We start from the raw sequence: 22907 nt of genomic DNA, 5'->3' as shown, positions 1-22907 counted from the left end.
ACCCATATAGTAATACCTATAATGCAGGTTGGAGGAACCATCCCAATTTCTTATGGGGTGGTCAAGGAAATCAAAGGCCACAACATCCTCTGGCTTTTCAACAACCACCTTACCAACAGGAAAAGAAGTTGAACCTTGAGGAGATGCTAACAAAATTTATCTCGGTGTCGAAAACTTGCTTCCAAAGCACTTAAAAATCAATATGCGTCGATCCAAAGGCTCGAAACTCAAATAGGCCAACTCACCAAATTGATTTCTGAACGACCACTAGGTAGCCTATCGAGTAACACTAAATCTAACCCAAGGGAACAACTCAACGCAATTACCATCCAAGACAAGGAAGGGTTAGTTGAACCTGAACCAGAACCGAGGCAAGGAATTGTGGTAAGTAAAGGTAAAGGCAAGGTAGACCACAGTGAGCAGAAACCGGTAATTAAAGAGTACAAATCAAGAGTACCATACCCCAATGCGACAAAGAAAGACCATACAGATGAAAAATTTGGTAAATTCCTTAAACTATTAAAGAAATTACACATTAACTTACCGTTTATTGAAGCTCTTTCGCAGATGCTAAACCCAGTTAAATTCTTAAAGGAGCTTTTAGCAAACAAACGAAAGTTGGATGAGGTCTCACTTGTGGAGTTAAATGCAGTTTTCTCAGCCATTCTACAGAACAAGCTGGCCAAAAAATTGAAAGATCCAGGGAGTTTTATGATTCCTTGTTTAACTGGTAGCTTAAATGTTAAAAATGCTTTGGCTGATTTAGGGGCTAGTATTAATGTCATGCCTTACAAAATGTTTAAACAACTAGGTCTTGGGAAACCCAAACAAACTAGGATGAGTATTCAGTTAGCCGATAAAACTATCAGATTTCCTAGAGGTATCATTGAAGATGTACTTGTAAAAATTGATGAATTTATATTCCTAATAGATTTTGTTGTTCTAGACATAGAAGAGGGTAGTGACGCACCTCTAATTCTAGGAAGGCCCTTTTTAGCAATTGCTAGAACCGTTATTGATGTTGGTACAAGTGAACTCACATTTCGTGTGGGTGATGAATTAGTTACTCTTCAAGCTCGTAATCCTATTAATACTGACCATGTGGTGCAACCTTCTTTACAGGAAACACGTTCGAAGAGTACACATGAGCCTTGTTCAAATAACAATAAAGAACCAATCTATAAAGAACAAAGGCTACAAGTCGAGGAACTAGGTGAATGGCGGACATAGAAACCGAAAGCACACGATAGACCAAAACCACCCCATAACGAGCTCAATATTTCACCAAAACTACTTAAGGTTGGAGACAAAGTACTATTAGATACAGCAGACCCTCGGATTGCCACCTCTGAACCTAATGGAGAAATCCCTCTTACGATACTTAGCATTTTCCCATACGGCACAGTCGAGGTAATTCATCCAAATTCGGTACGTTCAAGGTAAATAGTACTCGTCTAAAACCTTATTTTAATAAAATTGATAGCAAGGATTAGGAGTGTAAACTCCTCGTACCACCATGACCATGCAACAGAGAGGTAAGTCGAGCTTAGACTATAAATAAGCACTTCTCGGGAGGCAACCCGAGCACTAACGGTGTTAACTTCTTTAAATTTTAGTTTTTAGCATTTAATTCACTAACTGAGTCACTGAACACAGGTTTTCCAGAACCACACAGCCAGACACACGGGCGTGTCTTAGGCCGTGCTCACACCACGGGAGGAGACACAGGATGCGATAAGTTGCCACGAGCGTTCAACATGCCCGTGTCTAGAAACCAATATTGAAACTGAGAATTTAGCATGGGCATACGAATGCCCGTGCCCACCACCCATGCTCAAGACTGATAAAATAACACGGGCGTGGGAAAAGCGAACAAAGTAGGACACGGCCGTGCGACATAGCCGTGTGCACCAACACGCCCAAAGGACACGGACGTGGGACGAATTTTAGATGCACTAAAATTTGAAAATCACGATAAACACGGGCTGAAATAAAGACACACGGGCGTGCCCCACGGCTGTATGCCCCAAAATCTATATAAACCCCTCACTATTCATCACCCCCTTCCCCAAAATCCCTAACCCTAGCCGCCACAACCCTTTTCCCACGCCCTCCTTACCACGCCTGTATGCCGACCACAGCATCACCATCGACGACCCAAGCCCCTCCCTCTACCAAGCTATTTCGTTTGTTCATTCTTTCCTCTTCATTTCATTTACTAATTTGATTTTTCTTGTTTTATTTTGACTCTTAATCTTCATGGTTCTAATAATAGCCATGCTTATGCTCTTTGTTTCTTGTTATTCTAGTTGATGGATTATGGTACATTCATTCTTGGGTTGCCATGGACTTCAATCTATTTTCCATATTATCATTCCCATATGCATCCATTCACTAGGTATTATTCCCGTATTCTTATTCGTAATAATGACTTAAAATATCTAATTGGGTTATCTTTCAGCATAATTGTTTTTTAGTACATGACTCCTATGAAGTATCTCTATTTAGTTCTAACATACATTGTATATTTGTCCATGCTATTGTTGGGGAATAATTTTATTTTTATTTCGTCTTACCATTGCAGATATCATGTCAAATCGTGGTAAGAAAATCATCGTCCCTGCCTTGAAGAAGAGGAAAGGAGCAGCATTATCGTCGGGTGCTACCGCAGAAATCAGACACCCATTCCTCTAGTTTTCTTTGGGACCCCAAGAGGAACTTTTCCAGATACTTCAGGCCCGACCCTTAGGTGTGGGTCGCTGCATTGATTGGACCGCACTCGAATAAATCCAACTGGCTGATACGGTTCGAGCTCTTCTGACGACTGATTCGTGAGAGCTCTTCTTTAGGATCATTGAGCTGAAGTACCTCGAGCTCACAGTGAAACTCTGTTCAACATTCCACTTTCAAACCATTATGACAGAGTTCGATGATCTAGGAATGGTCCAGTTCCGCCTCAGTGGCTTGGTTCGCTAGTTGAGCATACCTGAGTTTGGAATTGCATTGGGGCTATATACGGAAGAATTCATGGACGACAACGAACTTGACACCCTCCATTGCCACATCCACTACTCTCCTTCGAAATGTTGGCAAGCTTTAGTCCCTGCCTTGGCCACCTACAACCCTAGCCGCTCCAAGGCATCGGCCCTCGACCCATCCTTGAGGTATTTACACGCTATCTTGGCCCATACTCTGATAGGATGGTGAGAGAGCACCGGTGTCGTCAACAGTCACGACGCCTACTATTTATGAAGAATGGCGCATGGGTATGTCTTCGACCTTACTTATTTCATCGCCCTCGCCATTTGCCATCAAACGGAGTTGCATAGGAAGGGGGTCATTCCATTGGCAACTATGTGACTCGCCTTGCATGGCACTTCGGGCTCCTCAACACGGCAACGCAAGCATCTTCCTTCACTCTCATCGGTCAGATGTCCCCACAGGGCATCTTGAGTATGCTACACATGAGGATGATAGAGTGATGGCGTGGAGTTGATCCTCCCCAGTACCGCATCGTCCAATCAGCCGAGCAGGAGGACCCTTAGGACATTACTGAAGATGTCCCTCCACGACACGAGGACCCAACGTCTCAGCCACCACCCACCCATTGTCCAGTTCATGCGGCGGCTTCATACTCTGACATCTTTGAGCACCTCACTCAATTTGAGCAGCAATTTTTTTAGCGCTTTGATCACATTGATGTTACTCTACAGCAGATTTGTCAGCACCTTCACATCTCATCACCACCACCACCTTGCGAACAATTTAATTTTCAATTTAAAACTACTTTTTATTTTATTTTTATTTAATTTTCTTTTTATTTCATCCTTAGGTTTTATAATTTATATTGAACAATTTATGATGTTAGCTATTTCTTTTTGAGTAATTATGCTTCTTTATTTTTCCTAAAAAGTTCTTGATTCTACACAGTTATAAAGAGCTTCAAAGCTCACAATTACTTAGGAACTTGTAACTTGATGGGAAAAGGTTCTCCACGACTGCCATGTCTTGCCCGACCACCACGATAACCTCTTCGCTGGACACTATGGTTGATGAACCTAACCTCTACCACCACCGGAGTATCCTCCTCCAATCTCATCATTACCTTGGCCGATTATCCTCCATAACTCCAAATCAAGGATTCCATTCATCATTCAGGAAGTTTCACTTCTCTCCCTATCTTTTGATCTTATATTTATAATTTTAGTATATCTAACTTTGTACATTGAGGATAATGTACATCTTAAGTGTAGGGGGTTATTTATTTCATTATCAGAAAATCCCTGAATTTTGTTTTGTTCTCAAATAATTTTCTCATATCATCATTAGAATGAATTTTGATTAATTTATGATTTTATTAATATGTCTTGAATTAAAACATAGGCATTTATGCATTGATTGTTTAAACTTTAAGAAATTAAAGAATCAAGCATGATAAGTTGATTTTTGAGAATTAAAAATTTTGTAAAAATTTTTTAGGTTGTTGCCCCAAGTTTAGGTATTATCTTGAGTTGAAGTTCACATGTTTAAACATCAAAAAGCCATAATTTTTGTGAGATCTTGAGCCTTTAGAGCATATATTATTTCTTTCATGCTCACTTTTATTGTTGCTTTGAGTGCGTCAATATTGATCTGTTATTCTAGAACTTGCTTGATTATAAATGTCAAGACCAAACCTTTGATTTGATATGTCAAGATGATAAAGGCACTTAGGTTTAACCCACTCACTCCATAAAAGCCTACCTCCATAATTAACCCTTAGTAAACCCCCTTGAGCCTAATAATCCATCCATTGATTTACCCTTAATATTAACCCATAACCCATTATTGTTGAAATCCCCTAAATTAATTTGATCCCTATTTTTGTCGAGATTTGATTTGACTAAATTGCTTAGCTATATTTTATTTTTGATAGTTAGCCTATGTTATTAATTCTTGTTTAAAAAAAAAGACACATACATATATATTAGTAGTAATTCGTCGTTTTTGAGCTTAAATGTTAATTCCATATTCTAAGAAGAAGCTCACTTGTATTCAATTGATGATTAGTTATTTTTCTAGTTAGGTAATTTTTCAATTCAATCTCAATTCTAACCTTCTCTTTCAGCTTGTGACCACACCCCCTAACCAAAGCCACGTTACAACCCTCTAAAGACTTTTTAATTGATGTATCATCTCAATACATAGTGGTGGAGATGTGATTTTCATGCAAACCTATGGTAATAACTTTTCATATTGACTAATGAGTGCTTCATTTATTGTCCTTAAACACCTTGAGTGATTTGAGTGAATCTTTAGTAAGGAGGTTAAACTTTGTGATAATTTGAATTAAAGGTAATCACTTAGATGAGGGGAGACACCTATGTTTTCGTGATAAAATTCTCAACTTGGAATGTTTGAAACTTTGATGTTCTTCTAGTTGAATTCTCAATGTGTGATTACTTATGGTTTATTTTGAGAGACTATTGATGAGAATTATAAGTTGAGAAGAATTTATTTTGATTGTGAGTTGAGGATTTTTCTTGAGGACAAGCAAACGCTTAAGTACGGGGGTATTTGATAAACCGTAATTTATACATATTTTTATCCCATGCTTAGCACATTTATGGATGATTTCTCCTTAGATTTGGTGAATTCGATGCTCCTAATTCTTTAATTTCATGTTTTATACTTAGGTGAGCGTAGGAGGGCAAAAAGAGCGAGAAACGGGCCAAAAACAGAGAAAATGGGCCAACATAGGAAATCAGCAAGGCCTAGAGTTCCTTACACGGGTAAATCACACGCCCTTGTAGGTTTAACAGGCTCTAACACGGCTTGGACCTCCTCACACGTGTAGACTACACGCCCGTGTTAATTTGACAGAATCGACACACGACTTACACGGGTAGACCACATGCTCGTGCCTATTTAACAGCATTGAGCACGGTCTTGAAGAAATCGCACACATGTGTGTCATGTGGGAGTGTCCTTGTCGAGCCCAAGTTTAGTCCTATTCGGAAAAGACCACTTTTGAGGGCTTTTAGGCATTCTAAAGCCTATTTAAACACTTGAGGAGGCAATTAGAACGGACAAGGAGTAGGAGGCAGAGAATTACTCAAAGGAAGCCGATTGATCCATCTCAGGAGCCGGATTCACCTTCAAGACTGAAGATCTCTTTTCAATTCCCTTCAAGAGTTTTTGGGTTTTCTTTATGTTTTGTTATCTTTATTCTTTTGAGATGTTTTCTTTCATAAATATGAACTAAACCCCTCAAATACCTAAGGGGAATGAAACCTAAGACGGATCTTGTTATTATTATCTGAATTGTATGATAAATATTTGACTTGTTCTTAATTATGAATTATTAATTCTTGTTTTAATATTCCAGGATATCGATTCAAGTACTAATGTGCTTATTCAGAGGAGCAAAAGTCCCTGTTTAAGAGTAGTTCTAACATAATTAAGTGGAGTTGATTGCACGCCTAGAGATAGGGTGACAAGATTTTGCCGAATTAGGGTGAAACCTAATAAAGGAATCCATAGATCGAGTTAATGCAACACTAGGGAGTTAATTAGAAAGAGCTTTCAATTAATCAACCTAGGGTTAGACGTTATTAGTCTCGAGAGAGATAATAATATAACTTAAAGATTTCTACGGATCAAGCCAAATGAATAAATCGTCTGATTCAGAGTCAAATAACAAGTGAAGTCTAGGTGGATTTTTTCTTGGGTATTGTCTTAATCAATCAAGTTTTCCTAAAAGCTTTTCACCAATTTTCTCTCTGTGCACCCTTAGTTTAGTTAATTAGTTTAGATAAACAAATCCCTTAAATTTTAGGCTAGATAATAAAAATAAAGTAATTACTAGTACTCTTGGTTCCTTTGGGTTTGACAATTTATTCTTGCCATAAGCTATACTACTATTCGATAAGGTGTGCTTGCCTTTGTCGTGGTAATAGTTAGTTTCGAGAACGGTCAATTATAAATAAATTTTTAAAGCTTATCGCGATGAGCATATCAATTGTATTAGTAGATGGTTTCGAAGATGACCCACCTTTAAAAATTAATGGTTCTTGTAATGTTTTCGACACTATCGGTGGAGATATATGGTAGTGTGCATAGAATGTTGGAATTGTAAACGATGATGAATACATTGGCGTTGTTAACATAAATGGAATGTAATATGCTCCTACGGGTGAAGGTGGTGCAAAAAATATTCCTAGAGAAGATATTAATGCATAGTATGATGGTGCATAATTTTGGTGCTTGTGTGAAAAACATGGGGTTAGTAAAGAAACCAAAAAAATATGAATCAAACTGATCGAGAGGTGCACCCATCAGTAGATAAGGCTTACCATGAATTCTAAATCATGTCATGTAATTCGAAGACATCATCAAATCCAGTCTAGCAATTAGTTCACGTATAAGTATAAAATTGTACCTATGTTCCCACAAGTAGATATACTTGGCATGGAATTTAAATCAATCTTCATTGGTTCTCCTCCACAAGTAAATCTTGTGAAGTTCATCGAGGTTTTGAGGTGAGGGTGGAATATTTAGCACAAACTGAAACTGGCGCATCACTCAATTAGATTCATTCATCTCAATTGGTCCAAAACTATCAATGACACTTTGACGTGCCAGATATTGGGATTCATTAAGAATTCGAATGGGATGCATTCTTGAATTCTCGGATCTAAGTATGGGATCCATTGAAACTACTATATGAAATTATAAATTTTATTACGCAATATTAAATTTTCAAATCCTTAATTATTATGTAATTGAAAAATTCAAAAAACTAACCTCAGCTTTCGACTATTGGTCTAACAATAACCGAATATATTCGAGCTCATTCGGTATACCCACATGAATCGTATCATTATTCCACTTGTTCAAATAATATGTTATTCCAAAATATATAATAATGAAAAAAATAATGTGATAACTATATTATTAATTGAATCTTACCTTATTATGAGTGGGAATTGATAAGAGAAGATTACTTGGGACATAAAAACGGTAAGCGGTACCATGCCCATAACTGAAGAAGTATACAAGCACCGGTTTTAATTTTATGTGCTTCAGTTTCCAGACACATTTCTTGGTACAATGTAGCTAGGACAACTGATCCCCAATTGAGTCGTTAGACTTTAGGTCAATTAGTTGTAGGAGCCATCTTAAATATACTGGATTTCGAGATTTATCTAACATTAGAAAACCCTCGATCAACCTCAATACAAATGCTGGAGTTGATTGTCGTCTTTCAATCGTACTAGAAGAGTTGTTAAGATGTGAGAAATTATCTTCTAACCATTTCATATCTATCTAGTTACCACTAAACTTGTCTAGCACATTGCCTAATAGTTGGTGGCAAATTGGCCTATAATTATCAATGCGCACTACCCCCGTAACAATTGACCCATCAATCGGTAGACCGAGTTGTAATGCCACATCCTTGAGTGTAATCGTATACTCGCTGCACGGAAGATAGAATATTTGTGTTTTGGGCCTCCATGTTTCTAAAAAAGCACTGATAAGTGCAAGCTCCAATTTAGTCTCACCAAGCATGCGGGACATCAGTAAAAATCTCGTCTCTTCCATATATTGTTCAATAATACAAGGTGCTCTCGCACTTAAATTGTGTATATATGTTTTGATAATCCGATCTTCGTCCTGATTTTATAAATATAAAATAGTATTAATAACTTAATAATGATATTAATTAAAATAAAATATATATAATAATATTTTCTTAGCATTTATAATTGGATGCCAAAAATGTGTTTGTGATCCAAACAAATTAGAGGCATTAACATTTTTAAAATCTTTAAGATGATGAAAATTGACTAAAATCCAATAAACTACAAACGATTAGGATAAAAAATTGAGAGAAGAAGAATTTAGGAGAAAATTGAGAGATTAGGATAGAAAATTAAGAAGAATAAAAGAGTTGAGAAAATAAACGAAAACAACTAAAAATGAAAAAAATTACTAGTATAGAGATATATGCGGACAAATTTTAGCGGTTTAAAAATTTTATCTCAAATTATATCCATTGGTCTCTACTTTTAGAAAATCAACGTCCCTTATTTTTTTAATCGTAAGATATTTTTTTATTTTATTTCAAATTGTCATGTGACAAAAGTAATCCATGCTGACCTAGTTTTCAATATTGACGCACTTTTATCACATGGCACCAACATTTCACAAAAATAACTTATTATTCCAAATTTCTAAGAAAAAAAAACTTAATTTCCTAATTATTTCTCAAAAACAGCGTGTGTCTAATTTTCCGTATATAAATTATTTAATAAAAATATAAAAAATAAAACGTGCGAAGCAGGTGTTGATAAACGCTGCTGGAGATGCTCATCTATCGACAAACGCGCATTGGTTTTGCTTATCAGCATTTGAAAAATTGTGTTGTTTGCATGCATGGCCGCCACATTTCATTTCTTTTGTCGTCGACATGATTGCAAACTTACACGTTTAATTTCTATCCAGAATAAGGGAGATTCATCCCTACCCTTACTTACGTGAATAGATATTATAGAAATGAATGAAGTGGATGGAGGCCAAGTTTGGTGATGGAGACAGAGAAAGGAAAGTTGGTGGCGCAGCAGGAAGGTTTGGTAAAAAAGACGAGAATAATGGTGGGTATTGACGAGAGTGATGAGAGTTTCCATGGACTCCAATGGACCCTCGATAACCTATTTGGTTGCATCACTGCCACTGCTGCACCAGAACAACCTGAAGCTAACGACAAGGCCGGTTCGCGGCTCATCACTCTGAGTCTAGTTCATGTTCAGCAGGCTTTCCACCTTCAATATGTCCCTGCTGGACCTGGAGGTACAGGTAAAATTAATTTCACTTTCTTTTTGGATAAATCATTTCCTTTCACTACCAAACCTCAATCTCTTCCATAAAAGATATGCAACACGTCTCCTTTTACCAATTTACCAAGGAAAATTTAATATACTATGAGTCTAATTTTAGACTTCACAATGTCCAAAGAGTGATACAAGTCCTATTTAGAGTGATACTCATACAAGTCTCATTTAAGGTTTTTCAAAATAAAAATTGAAGGCCTAATTTTAAAGATGACTTGATAAATAAAACAGATTTAGTCTCGAGTTCATGATTTTTTTAGTCATATGAACATTTAAGGACTTGGTCACAGTTTCTCATGTGACATTTAATTGGATGTTTTGGATGAACTCAAGATTTTCGATCATGCAGGTGCATTAGGACATGCATAAACAGCATTCGAATATATATATATATATATATATATATATATATATTTAAAAATTTTAACTTTCTGCATAAAAAAGTCAAATAAACTAAAATTAATATAGAATGTATTAGATACTCAAGAAACAAAGCAAATGTAAGTAAGATATAGCCCAAAATATGATAAGACTCATGTTACACCCAAATTTGACGAATCTGAGAAGAAAGCAAATAGATGTGAAAGTTATATGTTTCGACGCGCTATTGTAATATAGTCCCCTACTTTCAAAATTTTGGCAAGTTAAAATTCTGGCGCATAATGTATTTGCCCAGTGTAGAATCTGAGGATTTCATCTCGATATGTTTCTTAGAAAAGAAATAGTGAGCGTTTATGAAGGGATACGCCCCAAAGTTTTATATATTGAGAACCTATTAAGTGTATGAGAAAACTGTAGAAGACTTAATTATCTTTAAGAGCACGCCTTATGAGAGTTGCCACCAAATGTATAATACGCCCAAGTTTGCTCAAATGTTGTGCAATGTGGGTTTTGTAATGTGGTTAGTTAGGATTCAATTGAATAGATTGACTGATCATCTTAAAAAGTATAGTTTTTAGGCATTAATAAAATTTCGCCATATCATTAAATTTTAAAGACATGAAATTATTATTATACACCCACCTGTATTCAACCTACTCTCTAACTCTAGTTAAAAAAGTTAAATAACATAGAAACTTTAAAATTTACACAATTCTTGTTGCTATAGATTCAATGCAATATATATTTTTATTTTAAAATGTATAATATCAAATAGAAAAAATTAAAATGAAAAAAGTCCACTATCAAGATTTAAAAAAATGGTTGCACAAAATAAAAATAAAAATATTTACTTCTAAAAGAACATGTTAAACAAAGCCTTATTGGATAATATGTTTTGATATAACAAATTAAAGTGTTTTTGAATAAATGTAAAGTTGAGCAATTTGATAAAATCAAGTTGAAATGGTTTCACTTAAGTCAAATATTTTCAAATATGTTTTAACCCTTTTCAAACAAGTTAGAATTTCTCCAAGACAAAAAGTATCTGTACTTTTTGCCTAAGTATCGATATTTTACAAGATATCGATACCCCTCTGATAATCGATACCAAATTGACATTCTGTTTCTTTTAAACCTCGGTAGGTATCGATTTTTTTCTTAAGGTATCGATATATTTCCTAAGGTATTGACATTCCTGCTCCAACGGTCACTAAAATCTGTATTAATTACAAAAAATATCAATACCTGTTTAGTAGGTGTCGATACGCGTTGCTGCAGGTGCAGTTAATGATCTAGTATTTCATCTCCAACGACTATATTTACCTCCACAACAACCACAAATGTTGGAAATCAATTGGAAGCTATAAATACAATCTTCCAAAGGTCTAGCAACAAGAAAAGCAATGTGTCAAGCTTAAAGATAAATTAAAACAACTTAGAGCTTAATTCTTTCATACCTTTTCTTGTAGACACTTGTGAGCTTTCATTGTATTCATTTATCTCAATGTTTTTCTTTGTATTTGTGCTTAATTTGCAAACATCTTAATCTTGTGAGGATTTTTTTTTTTTTTGCTTATTTGTATCTCTTTTGAGAGAGGGTTTATTCTTAAGGTTTGGTTAGAAACCTTAAGGGAGTTGTATCTTAAGATTTTGGGGTATAAGTTTTAAAAGAGATTGTAGGTTAAACCTTATCTTCAAAGGTTGCCAAATTAGTGAATTTGAAAAAATTCTTAGTTGTGGAAAGCTAAGTAGTAGAGCAGACAATTGGGGCTGAACCACTATAAATCCTCGTGCTCTTTGTTGCATAATTTTGTTGCTTCGACCATAACTTCTCAAAGGCTGATTCAACCTCCTTATCATCGATCTCGAGTTGATCTGTAACACCCCTTACCAGTATTCAATGCCGAAATAGGGTACGAGGCATTACCGAACTTATCACACAAACAAACATAAAATTCTAGGTTATAAATTTGCGCCCAAATTAAAACCATTCATGTACAATCACAATGTCCCTATTACAAGCCTACGAGGCCCAAAACATGCATTAGAAGTGGTTTAGGACTAAACCAAGAACTTTAGAAAATTTTAGAAAACTTAGAAAATTATCCACTAAACAGGGGTCACACGCCCATGTTGGAAGGCCGTGTGGTCACACACGTCCGTGTCCTAACCTCATGTAACTCTTTGTTTGTCACTCAAGAACAAATTAAAGACACATGCCAAGTCACACGCCCAGGTACTAGGTTGTGTGGTCGATTTAAAATTTATGATTTTTCATTAAATAGGCATAGACTTTACACGCCCAGGACACACGCTTGTGTCCAAAGCTGTGGTCCTCACACAGCTAAGACACACGACCGTGTCTCTACCCTTGTACTCAATATTAGGCATTCTATTTTGCAAAAATTTGGATGCAGAGGACACACGGCCAAGACACACACCTACACAACATAACATAGCACCAGTCTAAGTATATACATACAACCAAACATCCACGACCAAGACATCAACACATCATTCATGAAATGCATCATTATATAAATATACTTATAGCCAATATTAGCTCGTTTACAATGACCTTACACAAAATGAACTTCTAACCAATATAAGCCATCACATTTGGAAAAATCAATTATAACATATAATAAAATGACCAAGTCTCTTATATATGCCATCACTCAAAATGTTGGATTCATTGGTACCAAAATAGTTGTTGATAGTGTGAGTGGATCTCCGACGATTTTCGAACCCTGAGCTAGCTTGGTGACACTATAAGACAAAGGAAAGGAAGGGGAGTAAGTTATATAGCTTAGTAAGTTCTTATGCAAATAATAAGCATCATAACCACAGATCTAACATACAATTAACATGATGAAGTTCAGTATGAACGTTATCAAAATCTAATAGTCATAGCGTACTCAATCATAATCCTACCAAGAGTTCATCACATATCGAGCTCATTACTTATGAGTTTTACGTATATACCTGTACCAACTAGCAACATAACCATATCTTTTCACAACTTTGACATTCCCGTTGAACACTTGGAATATTAACGGATACTAAAAAATCTTGCACACAAGTGCCATATATGTATTCAAAGCTACCACATATCTCATAATACATATGGGTTCATTTTCGAGCTATTCATGGGCCTGCTTACACAAGCTATCAGTCAGGACGTAGCTACACAGTGCTGCTCACACAAGCTGTTAGGTATCCGCAACACATGTCGGACTACCCAGCCACTGGTAGGACGTACGAGACCAGCACCCAGATTACATAATCGCATTTACACATAGGTCCATAGTGACATGTCACTCGTATCCTATTCTATTCCTAAGGTTCAACTGAGATTTCTCGCTTGTTAAAAACTTTGTCAAATACATCCAAAGATTCAATCAAAATTCATACAATATTAAAGCATTTAAAATGTAAATATAACAATGCATTATTTTCATACAAACTTACCTCAGTACAAAAATAGTAGAATTGGACCTAATCGTCAAACACTTTGTTTTGCCCCAGATCTAGGTCCAAACCTTTTTTTTCTTGATTTATAATAACAAATTTAACTCATTTAATACTCACATTATTCAATTTAGCCCAAAAATCATATTATGGAAATATTATATTTTTGCCCTTATGTTTCACATTTTTACAATTTAGTCCCTAAGCTCGTAAATTGAAATGTGTTGGATTTCTTCAAAACCTAAGCCTAGTAGAACCATTTTCATACTTATACCATCCCAAGTTTTCCACTTATTCACACTTTTACTACTCATTTTATAACTTTTACAAATAAGTCCTTTTTAGCATTTTTACCAAAAATCACTAAGCAAAAGTTGTTTATCTAACACCAAACATGCATTTTCTACCATTAGACATCAAAATACACAAATATCTAACATGGGTAAAATTTTAAACTTTATCTTTATTTCAAATTAGTCCTTGAATAAGCTAGATTAAGTTGCAAGAAACTCAAAAATATGAAAATCATTAAAAACGGGGCTAGAATGGGCTTACTATCGAGCTTGGAAGCTTTGGCCAAAACTCTAGCTATGGTGACTCTTCAAATTCAGCACAAGGGGACTAAATTGGAGAAGATGACATCTTTTTATTAGTTATTTTTGTCTTTATTTACCAAATGACTACAATGCCTTTCACTTAAAACTTTGAAATTTTATCTCACCATGTCCATTTTTGTCCAACTTAAAGTATAATGGTCTAATTACCATTTAAGGACCTCCAATTTAAAATTTCATAGCAATTAGACACCTCTAGCTTCTAGAACACACATTTTGCACATATTGCAATTTAGTCCTATTAGTAAAATTGAACACCCTATCGATAACATTACTAAATGAGATTTTCACACAATCATTCAATCATACTGTAGACCTTAAAGAAACAAAAAAAAATATTTATACTTCAGATTTGTGGTCCCGAAACTACTGTTCCAATTTGACTCTAAAACGGGCTATTACATGATCCTTCCGAGCTATCAAAACAAAATGATTAAAATTGTGGAAGAAGTAAAGATGTTTGTTTATAATTTAAAAATTAATTATTTTAAGTAATCTAATTAAGTTTTATTAAGTTGGAGAAGATGGTAAATATAGATGAATATATAATATTACATTGTTATCTTTAGAATTTGATGATATGGTGAAATTTTATTGATGCTTTAAAACTATGATTTTAGGATGATCCTAATATAATTTACTCCCTTAAGTTCTCATAAAATAATTCATATAATTTCGTTTTATCAATTAAAAATAATTAAACTTTTTGTTAACATAATTAGTTGTTGATCGGTTTGACTATTAATGGACAAGGTTATGGTAAAGAAAACAAATGAGGAGTTAACATGTGACATGTCATGTGGATAAAATATTTACATGACATATCATTTAAATTTGTATTTAAAGAAAAATAAAAAATCCTAAAATATTCTAGTAAAATTTTAAAATTATTAATATACATTGATTATGGGTGTGGCTTTTAAAATAATTTTATATTTATCATAATTTAAAAAAAATCAATAAAAAAAGTTGTTATTAATCAAATATTTGACTCTCACATCCAAAACCATCTAATGATTTATAGGAACTTCAGAACTTGACTAGATTCGAGGAACCCATCTGTCCATAAAAAGTCAAATTTGATCTTCATTACCCAGTTTCCAAAAATAACTTGGTGATAGTGTCACGGGCCACAGCTCAAAGTCCATGACCATTGCACAATGAATGTTCCATGGAGGTCTTTATATTAAATTAGGTTCATTTAACCTACTTGAACTGATCTGATTCGAAGAACAAGTGACGAATCCCATCCACTTGAAGCCTTTGGTGGCCTAGTGGGGCAATTATGGAAAATTAGGGCTACCTTGGTAAATAGGAAAAATAATCTTAGAATATATGTAATTTGATAAGATTTTATTTTTTAATTTAGGAGATTTTGTAAATTCTTTAATTGTATATATTCTTCGATCTCGTCCGTTGATGTAACTCAATCTATACTGTTGATTTTAGGGGAGCTTAACTATAAATAGAGAGCCTTCCCTCAGTTGTAATCATTCATTGTATCTATTATTCTTTGAGTGAAAGAATATATTGAGAGCATTTACCCAAACACCTTATGTGCATTACTTTTTTGTGGCTATTCTGCTCTTTTGAGCTTTTTTTTGTCTTTGAGATTGCTTCCGCTATATTTTGGTGCCTTAGAGGAATTCTATGAGAATCCTCTCTTTTTTTTTTTGTGAGAGTTGAGCTAACTTGGGCATAATTGAAGCGAAAAAATCACTTAAGGTTACACAGATTATGGGACAAAAATTCTACCCCCGTGACAATAGAGCTTTCATAGCCTATGAAATACTAAAACAAGCATATGAAGATTTATATACCATTTTGGCCTAAAAAAATTACAATTATGAAGTACTTTGCACTAAAAACCTTGTAGCATAGAAAGTCTTTATAGTGTAAAAATCTTCAAATCTATTTACTTAGTAGAGAAAGATAAAAAAATATACAATATTTACAATACAAACATAAAAAATCAAATCAACTAAAATGAATCTAAAATAATAACAATACTCAAGAAACTAAGCAAATGTAAGTAAGATATAACCCAAAATAATCATATGATGGTGACTTATCAACCATTATTTAGGTATGGAAATCACGTCACACCCTAAATTTGGCAAACCTGAGAAGAAGGCAAATAGAAGTGAAGGTTACTTGTTTCAGCGTGTTATTGTAGTATAGTTTACCAGTTTTTAAAATTTGGCAAGTTAAATTCTAGCGCATAATGTATCCGTTGTGTAGAATTTAAGGATTTCATCTCGGAATGTTTCTTAGAAAAGAAAGAGTGCACCCATGAGAGCGTGCATCTATGAATGGATACACCCAGAGTTTTGTATATTGAGAACCAATCATGTGTATGAGCAAACTGTAGAAGACTCAATTATTTTTAAGAGTAAGCCTTATGAGAGTTATCGCCAAAGGTATAGTATGCCCAATTTGCTCTAATGCTGTGCAAGGTGGGTTCTGTAACATGATTGGCTAGGAGTCAATTGAATGGATTGACTGGTCAAACAACATCTACATCAGATTCTCTTTTATATTTTTTTTCCCGAATTTTGTAAGGCATTTAAAGGATAATTTCTGTATACAATCGACATTTGTTAAGATCCATTAAGAGGAACTGAGTATATATATATATATATATATATATATATATATATATGGTATGAATAGAACATCCAGATGGTTTTTCTTCTTTTTGTTCCACACTGTGGTTCTTCTTCTTAAACTTAAAATATTCTGTTCCTCTTTATTAAATTGGAAGCTAAGGTTTTTAAGGTAATCGGTGGATGTTTCAACCTCCTAGTAAGTTTGATACTTTTCATGTTATGATTATGAAAGATCAAGGATGTTAAGAAGCATAAATATAGTAGGAAGTGGATAGGAGGCCCTGCATAGGGGTTTTATGTAATTGATATAGTTGTAAATTATCTCTAAATAGGGTTTTAATGGCAATCCCATGTTCTTTTAAGCATATGTTGCTGCTGGTTCGAGAAGGTCGATCAGATTTGGAACTCCGAGCTACACTAAAAGTGAGTTTTAGGTGAGTCTTTAACCTGGCTCATGGATGTTAATTTATGCATGGTTGTTCATATGTTGATGTCTACTCTAATAGTTGATGAATGTATGTGTGTATGAAGTATCGTAAGGTTACTGCATTATGACAAATGAGGCATATGCATTGTTAAATGACTAAAATGATGTGTGGTAAATACGCATGTGAAATCAGGTATGGAAGAGCATAAATTCATCAGGAGTATGTTAATGAATCTAGATAAGTGTTTTCTTTGGTAAATAAGTAACAGAACCACTTGTGATACCTCCGGTAGGGTAGGTACATTTCTAACCGAACTAGAAGATCATGATCTGAAAATATGTGTAAGAACATGTGGTAGAGACCCATGGCATCATATGAAAATAAAAATGCTCATGGCGTTACCATCGGTAAGATGTAAACTGGATTAGCAAAGTGCAACATGAAAATATGTACAAGACCATGTGGGAGAAACCCATGGCAACCTCTGAGATAGTCCGCTGGGATAGTAAACACGTAATGTTCTGTAAAGCCTTTGTGACTTGTTCGTTAAAGTCTATGTGGCATATTCTGTAAAGCTTTTATGGCATGTTCTATAAATTCTTTGTGGCATATTCTATGATGACTATGTGGCGTGTTCTGTAATGCCCTTGAGGCAATATTTGGATAATTGCCTTTGTGGTGAAATCCGGGTAAGTTTGGAAACTTCTTCACTAGATAAATTTGTGATAGAGGTTTGGATAAGTTTGAAAACATTTTTGTTTGGATAGCCTTGTGATGAAATTGAATATGACTTAAATGAATTTCCTGAAAGAGTTTTCAACAGTGTTTCTAAATGGTGAATCCACCATAGTACTCTGTCAATACAAATAATTTGGTGTATTCATAATTATGAGTATTCTAAGAGTTTGTTAGATCTGAATTTTTATATAATATGTAAGAAAGTAATAGGAATTATCTGGTATCCATCAAATCTTAGTGTTTCATGTTGTATATAAAAAGGTTATCTTAAGTATAAGTTTTTCGTAAAATCGGAGCATTTTCATAATATTTAACATGGTTGTTTAGGATTCCACGAGAAGACTTAGAAGATTTCACCCACCATAATAAGTTTTGATCTAAGTTGATTTAAGACGTGATCTTACAGATAATCGATAACTATCAATTCAGTATGAGAATTCGTTGAAGATAGGTTCTGTATGGATATTCTTTTAAAAAGTGTATTCGTTGTCCAAAAAAGAACGAGATCTATATTGAGTGTTGAATTTTGGAAGCCCAATGAGTGAACTATGTATAGGATGGTTGAGTATGGAAGTTGACATATATGTATGCCCAAATTGAGGAAGTATCTATCAAAGACAAAAAGGAAACCCAAAATCTTCAAGATGAGGAATTAAACAACAAATGTTTCAAGGTAATATGGGATAAGGCTTACTAAGTTCGTTTGAACTTATAAGTGTTTGTTTATGTTTCAGGTTTCACTTTAAGAGTGAGTACACTAGGAGGGACCAAGCCAATATTATGCCAGGGTAGCAATTCGAGTTGTGTCATTATGCATACAGAGGGTATCATAGGAGCATGACGCTTAGTACACTACGTAATGAAGAGTTTGTCCTTAGAAAAGTTTTAAGTTGTAAAGTCTTATGCTGCTTTTGAAATTCTGTTGTATTCTTAAATATTTCCTTTATTTAATCTTTTGTTCTGAAGATAGTTAATAAAATAATAAGAAGTATGTTTTAAAATGGCTAAATACCAGTTGTAAAGTTTTTCCTAAGTGTTTATGTGTTGTGACATCTAATATCTAGATTGGTGTTTCGGGTCGGGTAGAGGTGTTATAGTTTAATTGGTATCAGAGCTTTTGGTTTAGTCGACCCTCTGAAAGTTAAGTGAGAGTCAGCCTTGTATGCATAATACGCTGGATTTGGCTTAGTCCCTTAAGTAGTAAACAGTTTTCTGTATGACAGGTACTTTGTTATATTGTTGATACTGGGGTAAAGAAGATAGTTGAGAAGGAAAATGATAAATCCATTGATGAAAGATAAGGGGGATATTACAAAAGAAATAGAAAGATTAAGTACAAAGAAAAACAGAACAAAATTTTTTGTTCCCTTCCTTAACGAGCTAGTCAGTAGGTTCGGTGAGGACTTCTTCTATTTGAAGGCACTCTCTAAGTGCTTGCCCCATGCCTATTAAGCCTTTTAAGTTCTCTTCCTCATCCTTTACTTTAGGTTCGGTGGGAATGAAAAAGTCAATTGATTGCTTCCGTTCCCTCTAGAAATTTTTCGAATCCTCGCCCTCAGGGTTGCAAAATGTTGAAGTCCTTAGACTCAGTAGAGACCTTTTGAAGATAGTTAAAATTTACATGACTCAAATTTAGGATGAACAAGATCGAAAGATAAGTTTACCGAGTAAATCATAATTTATCTTGGTCAAGAAAGTAAGGTCAAGAGGTAAGTGTGTTGTGACAGCCCTAATTTGACCCTAGTCGGAAAGTGGTTTCGGGATCACAAAACCGAGTCACAAAAAAATAATTAAATGTTATATTCTATGCTTATTATATGTGAAGGTGCATGTGTGAAAATTTCATGCTTTGATTTTGTCATTTGAATGCGAAATTATTAAATAGGACTTATGTGAGAAATTTTGAAAATATGATAGGTTAATTTGTAGTGGCCAAATATTTTATGGTTTAAAATAGGTGGATTTGCATGTCAAATTTCCCACTTTAATTTGTAGTGGCCAGCCATAATGATGATGATAAACAATATATGCATTTTAAATTAGCATTAAAATATTTAATGGCTTTATATTATAAAATAAAGATAAATAAAATAACAAAATGAGGAAAAGGACAAAACTTGTTCATCTTTGTTCTTCGTAGCCAAAATTAAGAGAAAAAGAGAGGAAAAAGCTCAAGCACATTCGGTCATTTACTTAGCATGATTCAAAGGTATGTTCCATGTATTTTCTTGATATTCTTGCGAAATTAGCATGGTCAAAGCATTGCTTAGTTAACCCATGTTTAAATTTTGAAAATTATTGTGTTGTGAGCATTCGGTCATGAATTGAATTGAAGGAAATGGTTGTTTCATGTTCTTTTTATGAGTAATGGTAGATAGGTGAAGTTGAGCTAGACAAATGAGCATATATGTGCATTATGTGCTTATATGTATATTCGGCCAAGGAAGTTTGATATGAAGCTTTGATAGGTTTGAGTGATGAATGGCCGAATAAGCTATAGGTTATGTATGGATGAATTTTATGCATATGTGTGCGTGGCATTAGTAGTTAATGGCATTCGACATTGTTTAATTAAAATTAGAAATGAATGCTTCAAAGTTAAATAGGTCGCTCTAATGACCAAATATGCTAAAAGCTAATATATGGACTAGTTGATAAATATGTGTTATGGAAATGTGAACAAATATCTATTTTATTTAGTATTCGGCTATGGTTAATTGTATAATAAATTGGTGTGGATGTTTTGAATGAGATATGCACAATTATAAGTTGAGTTGAGAAATGATTTCTCAAATGTCTAAAATGATATTCGGCTATGGCATGTAAGCATGACTAGTTGGTGTTGAATGTTTTTAATTAGAAGAAGGTTATAAGTTGAGTCTAATGTTAAAAGAAATATTTGAAAAGATGCATAGTACTGAATGTGTTCGAATGTGACTTACAAAGTACATAAATTTGAAAATGAAATGGTGATAGACTTAAGTGGACAAATGATACGAATGAATTGGTTTTTGAAATGTATATGGTTGTCGTATGTATGTGTTTGATTGAGAAGTAAATTTGTTTGATTTAGCTCAAGAGCTTAGAGGACCAAAGTTGGATAGGGGAAAGGAGAAAGTAATCGAATAACCGTTGTAATCGTTCGACAACATCCGATGTAAGTTTAAGTAATCAAACGTAAATAACAATTGATTATAATTTGATATATTATGTGAATTAGGTATTCCTTGTAAGGTATGGATTTAGCCGAAGGTTAAAGATGAAATGATGGTGTATTGTATCATGCTTATATGGCCTAATGGAAAGTATAACATGTTGATAAATATGCAATGTGCTTTTATAATCGAATGATAAGTTTGAAATGAATGTGAGCAAAATGTTATGCATAAGCTATCAAATGCTAAGTGTGAAAATGAGATGAAAGAAAAGTGTTTGAGATATATAATTATATATGTTCACATGATGCTAGTACCTAATTGATATGATTATGTTATATGAATCTTGTTGATTTGATTATCGTACGGTACTATCCGGGCCTCCGAGCCTAGTAGGCTATAATGCCGGTGAGTTAATATCGGGCTTCGAGCCTAGCAGGCGTAATGTCGGTGAATGAGTTTAGACTTAAAGTCTAGCAGGCTTCATGCCAGTGATGAATTCGGGTTTTAAACCTAGCAGGCTAATTACTGGTGATTTGATATAAATCTAAAATTTTGAGACTTCGTGATAAAACGACAATTGAAATCGTATAATACCTTAAGTTGGCCAGGTATGTATCTTGTACTTATATGAGCTTGATTGGGGATTGAATCCCAAGTATGTAATATGATGTATATGTGAATAAGTATTAAGACTATATGTATATGATCCTGATACATTCGGCCAAAATGTGAAGTTATGTGAAAATATTTGATTTACTTATGTTATATGAATTCAGATTCAACTGAAGTCAATATGCTAAATATACATTAAATGTTTGTATATATATATTCGGCCAAATGGAAATATTCCTAAGAAATGTCACTTGAGAATTTGATTGATCGATTTATAATTGAATTTAATTGTTTGCATTGTTTAAAACTTACTAAGCTTATGGAAGCTTACTCCGTTTGTTATGTTTCTCTGTTTTTAGATCGTTGACTCCAGCCACTTGCTCGAGGATCGTCAGCAACTCGTCACACTATCTATCGTTTTGGTACTATTATGTTTTGGAATTTGTATGGCATGTATAGACTAGACTTATGTGGATGATATTTTGAAGATGTTGTTGTATACAAGCCATGTGAATATGGTAACTTTTGAATGTCGGTATAAGTCTGAATTTCGATCGTTGATTTTGTTTGGCTATGCTTATAATTGCTAATGAACTTATGTGAATGTGAATATACAAATGTAGTGTTTTGGTTTGGTAACTCTTCATAACCCACTTCGGCGATAGGATACGGGTTATAGGGGTGTTACATGTGTATTGGTCGATTAGTTAATTAGTTAGAGGCCAAGAGGTAATAACTGGCTAATTAATAGCTAACTTGATAAAACCCAAATTCTGAAGTTAATTAGGATCATTGAAGTTAATTAGGATCATTGAAGTGAGTTGATCTCTTGTCTTTCAGTTGGTAATTAGTTGATTTTTAGTTTAAATAATTTATAGGTTAATTTGATTAATTGATGTTAATTTGATTTTTCATAATATAGTTTTAAGTTGGTATTGTTTAGACTTATTAGTGTAGAGAATTAATTTTGACTCGTATACTTGCAGACACCATTGGTTAAAATTTATTATCTTTTTGCTTCAGT

The 22907-nt window shown here is 34.2% G+C and overlaps 1 protein-coding gene across 12 annotated transcripts; it reads left to right on the top strand.

Moving 5' to 3' along the window:
• Nucleotides 1-9459: 9459 nt before the first annotated feature.
• LOC108458501 (uncharacterized) lies at nt 9460-22424 on the top strand. Of its 12 annotated transcripts, none has more exons than XM_053027279.1 (4): nt 9460-9831; nt 17311-17370; nt 21187-21270; nt 22243-22424. In XM_053027279.1, the coding sequence occupies exons 1-3, from the start codon at nt 9570-9572 to the stop codon at nt 21240-21242; spliced, it is 378 nt and encodes a 125-aa protein (XP_052883239.1). In that variant the 5' UTR covers nt 9460-9569; the 3' UTR covers nt 21243-21270; nt 22243-22424. The 12 variants fall into 12 exon arrangements, 9 of the variants coding, with proteins under 9 accessions (XP_052883239.1, XP_017613407.2, XP_052883238.1 ...); XR_008281769.1 differs by having other exon boundaries at nt 9461-9837; nt 17311-17381; XM_053027278.1 differs by having other exon boundaries at nt 9462-9837.
• The last annotated feature ends 483 nt before the right edge of the window (nt 22425-22907 follow it).

This window comes from Gossypium arboreum, chromosome 4 (assembly GCF_025698485.1).
Source record: "Gossypium arboreum isolate Shixiya-1 chromosome 4, ASM2569848v2, whole genome shotgun sequence".
NCBI lineage: Eukaryota > Viridiplantae > Streptophyta > Magnoliopsida > Malvales > Malvaceae > Gossypium > Gossypium arboreum.
Note: the sequence above shows the minus strand (reverse complement) of the source record. Positions and strands in the feature narration are given on the sequence as shown.

Bases quoted from the DNA above. Each gene is read 5' to 3' on its own strand.
- LOC108458501 (XM_053027278.1), top strand. From the start codon at position 9,570: ATGGAGACAGAGAAAGGAAAGTTGGTGGCGCAGCAGGAAGGTTTGGTA. The intron at 9,838-17,310 runs GTAAAATTAATT...TGTTCTTTTAAG, and splicing joins TGCTGGACCTGGAGGTACAG to CATATGTTGCTGCTGGTTCG. The intron at 17,371-21,186 runs GTGAGTTTTAGG...TGTTTGATTTAG, and splicing joins AACTCCGAGCTACACTAAAA to CTCAAGAGCTTAGAGGACCA.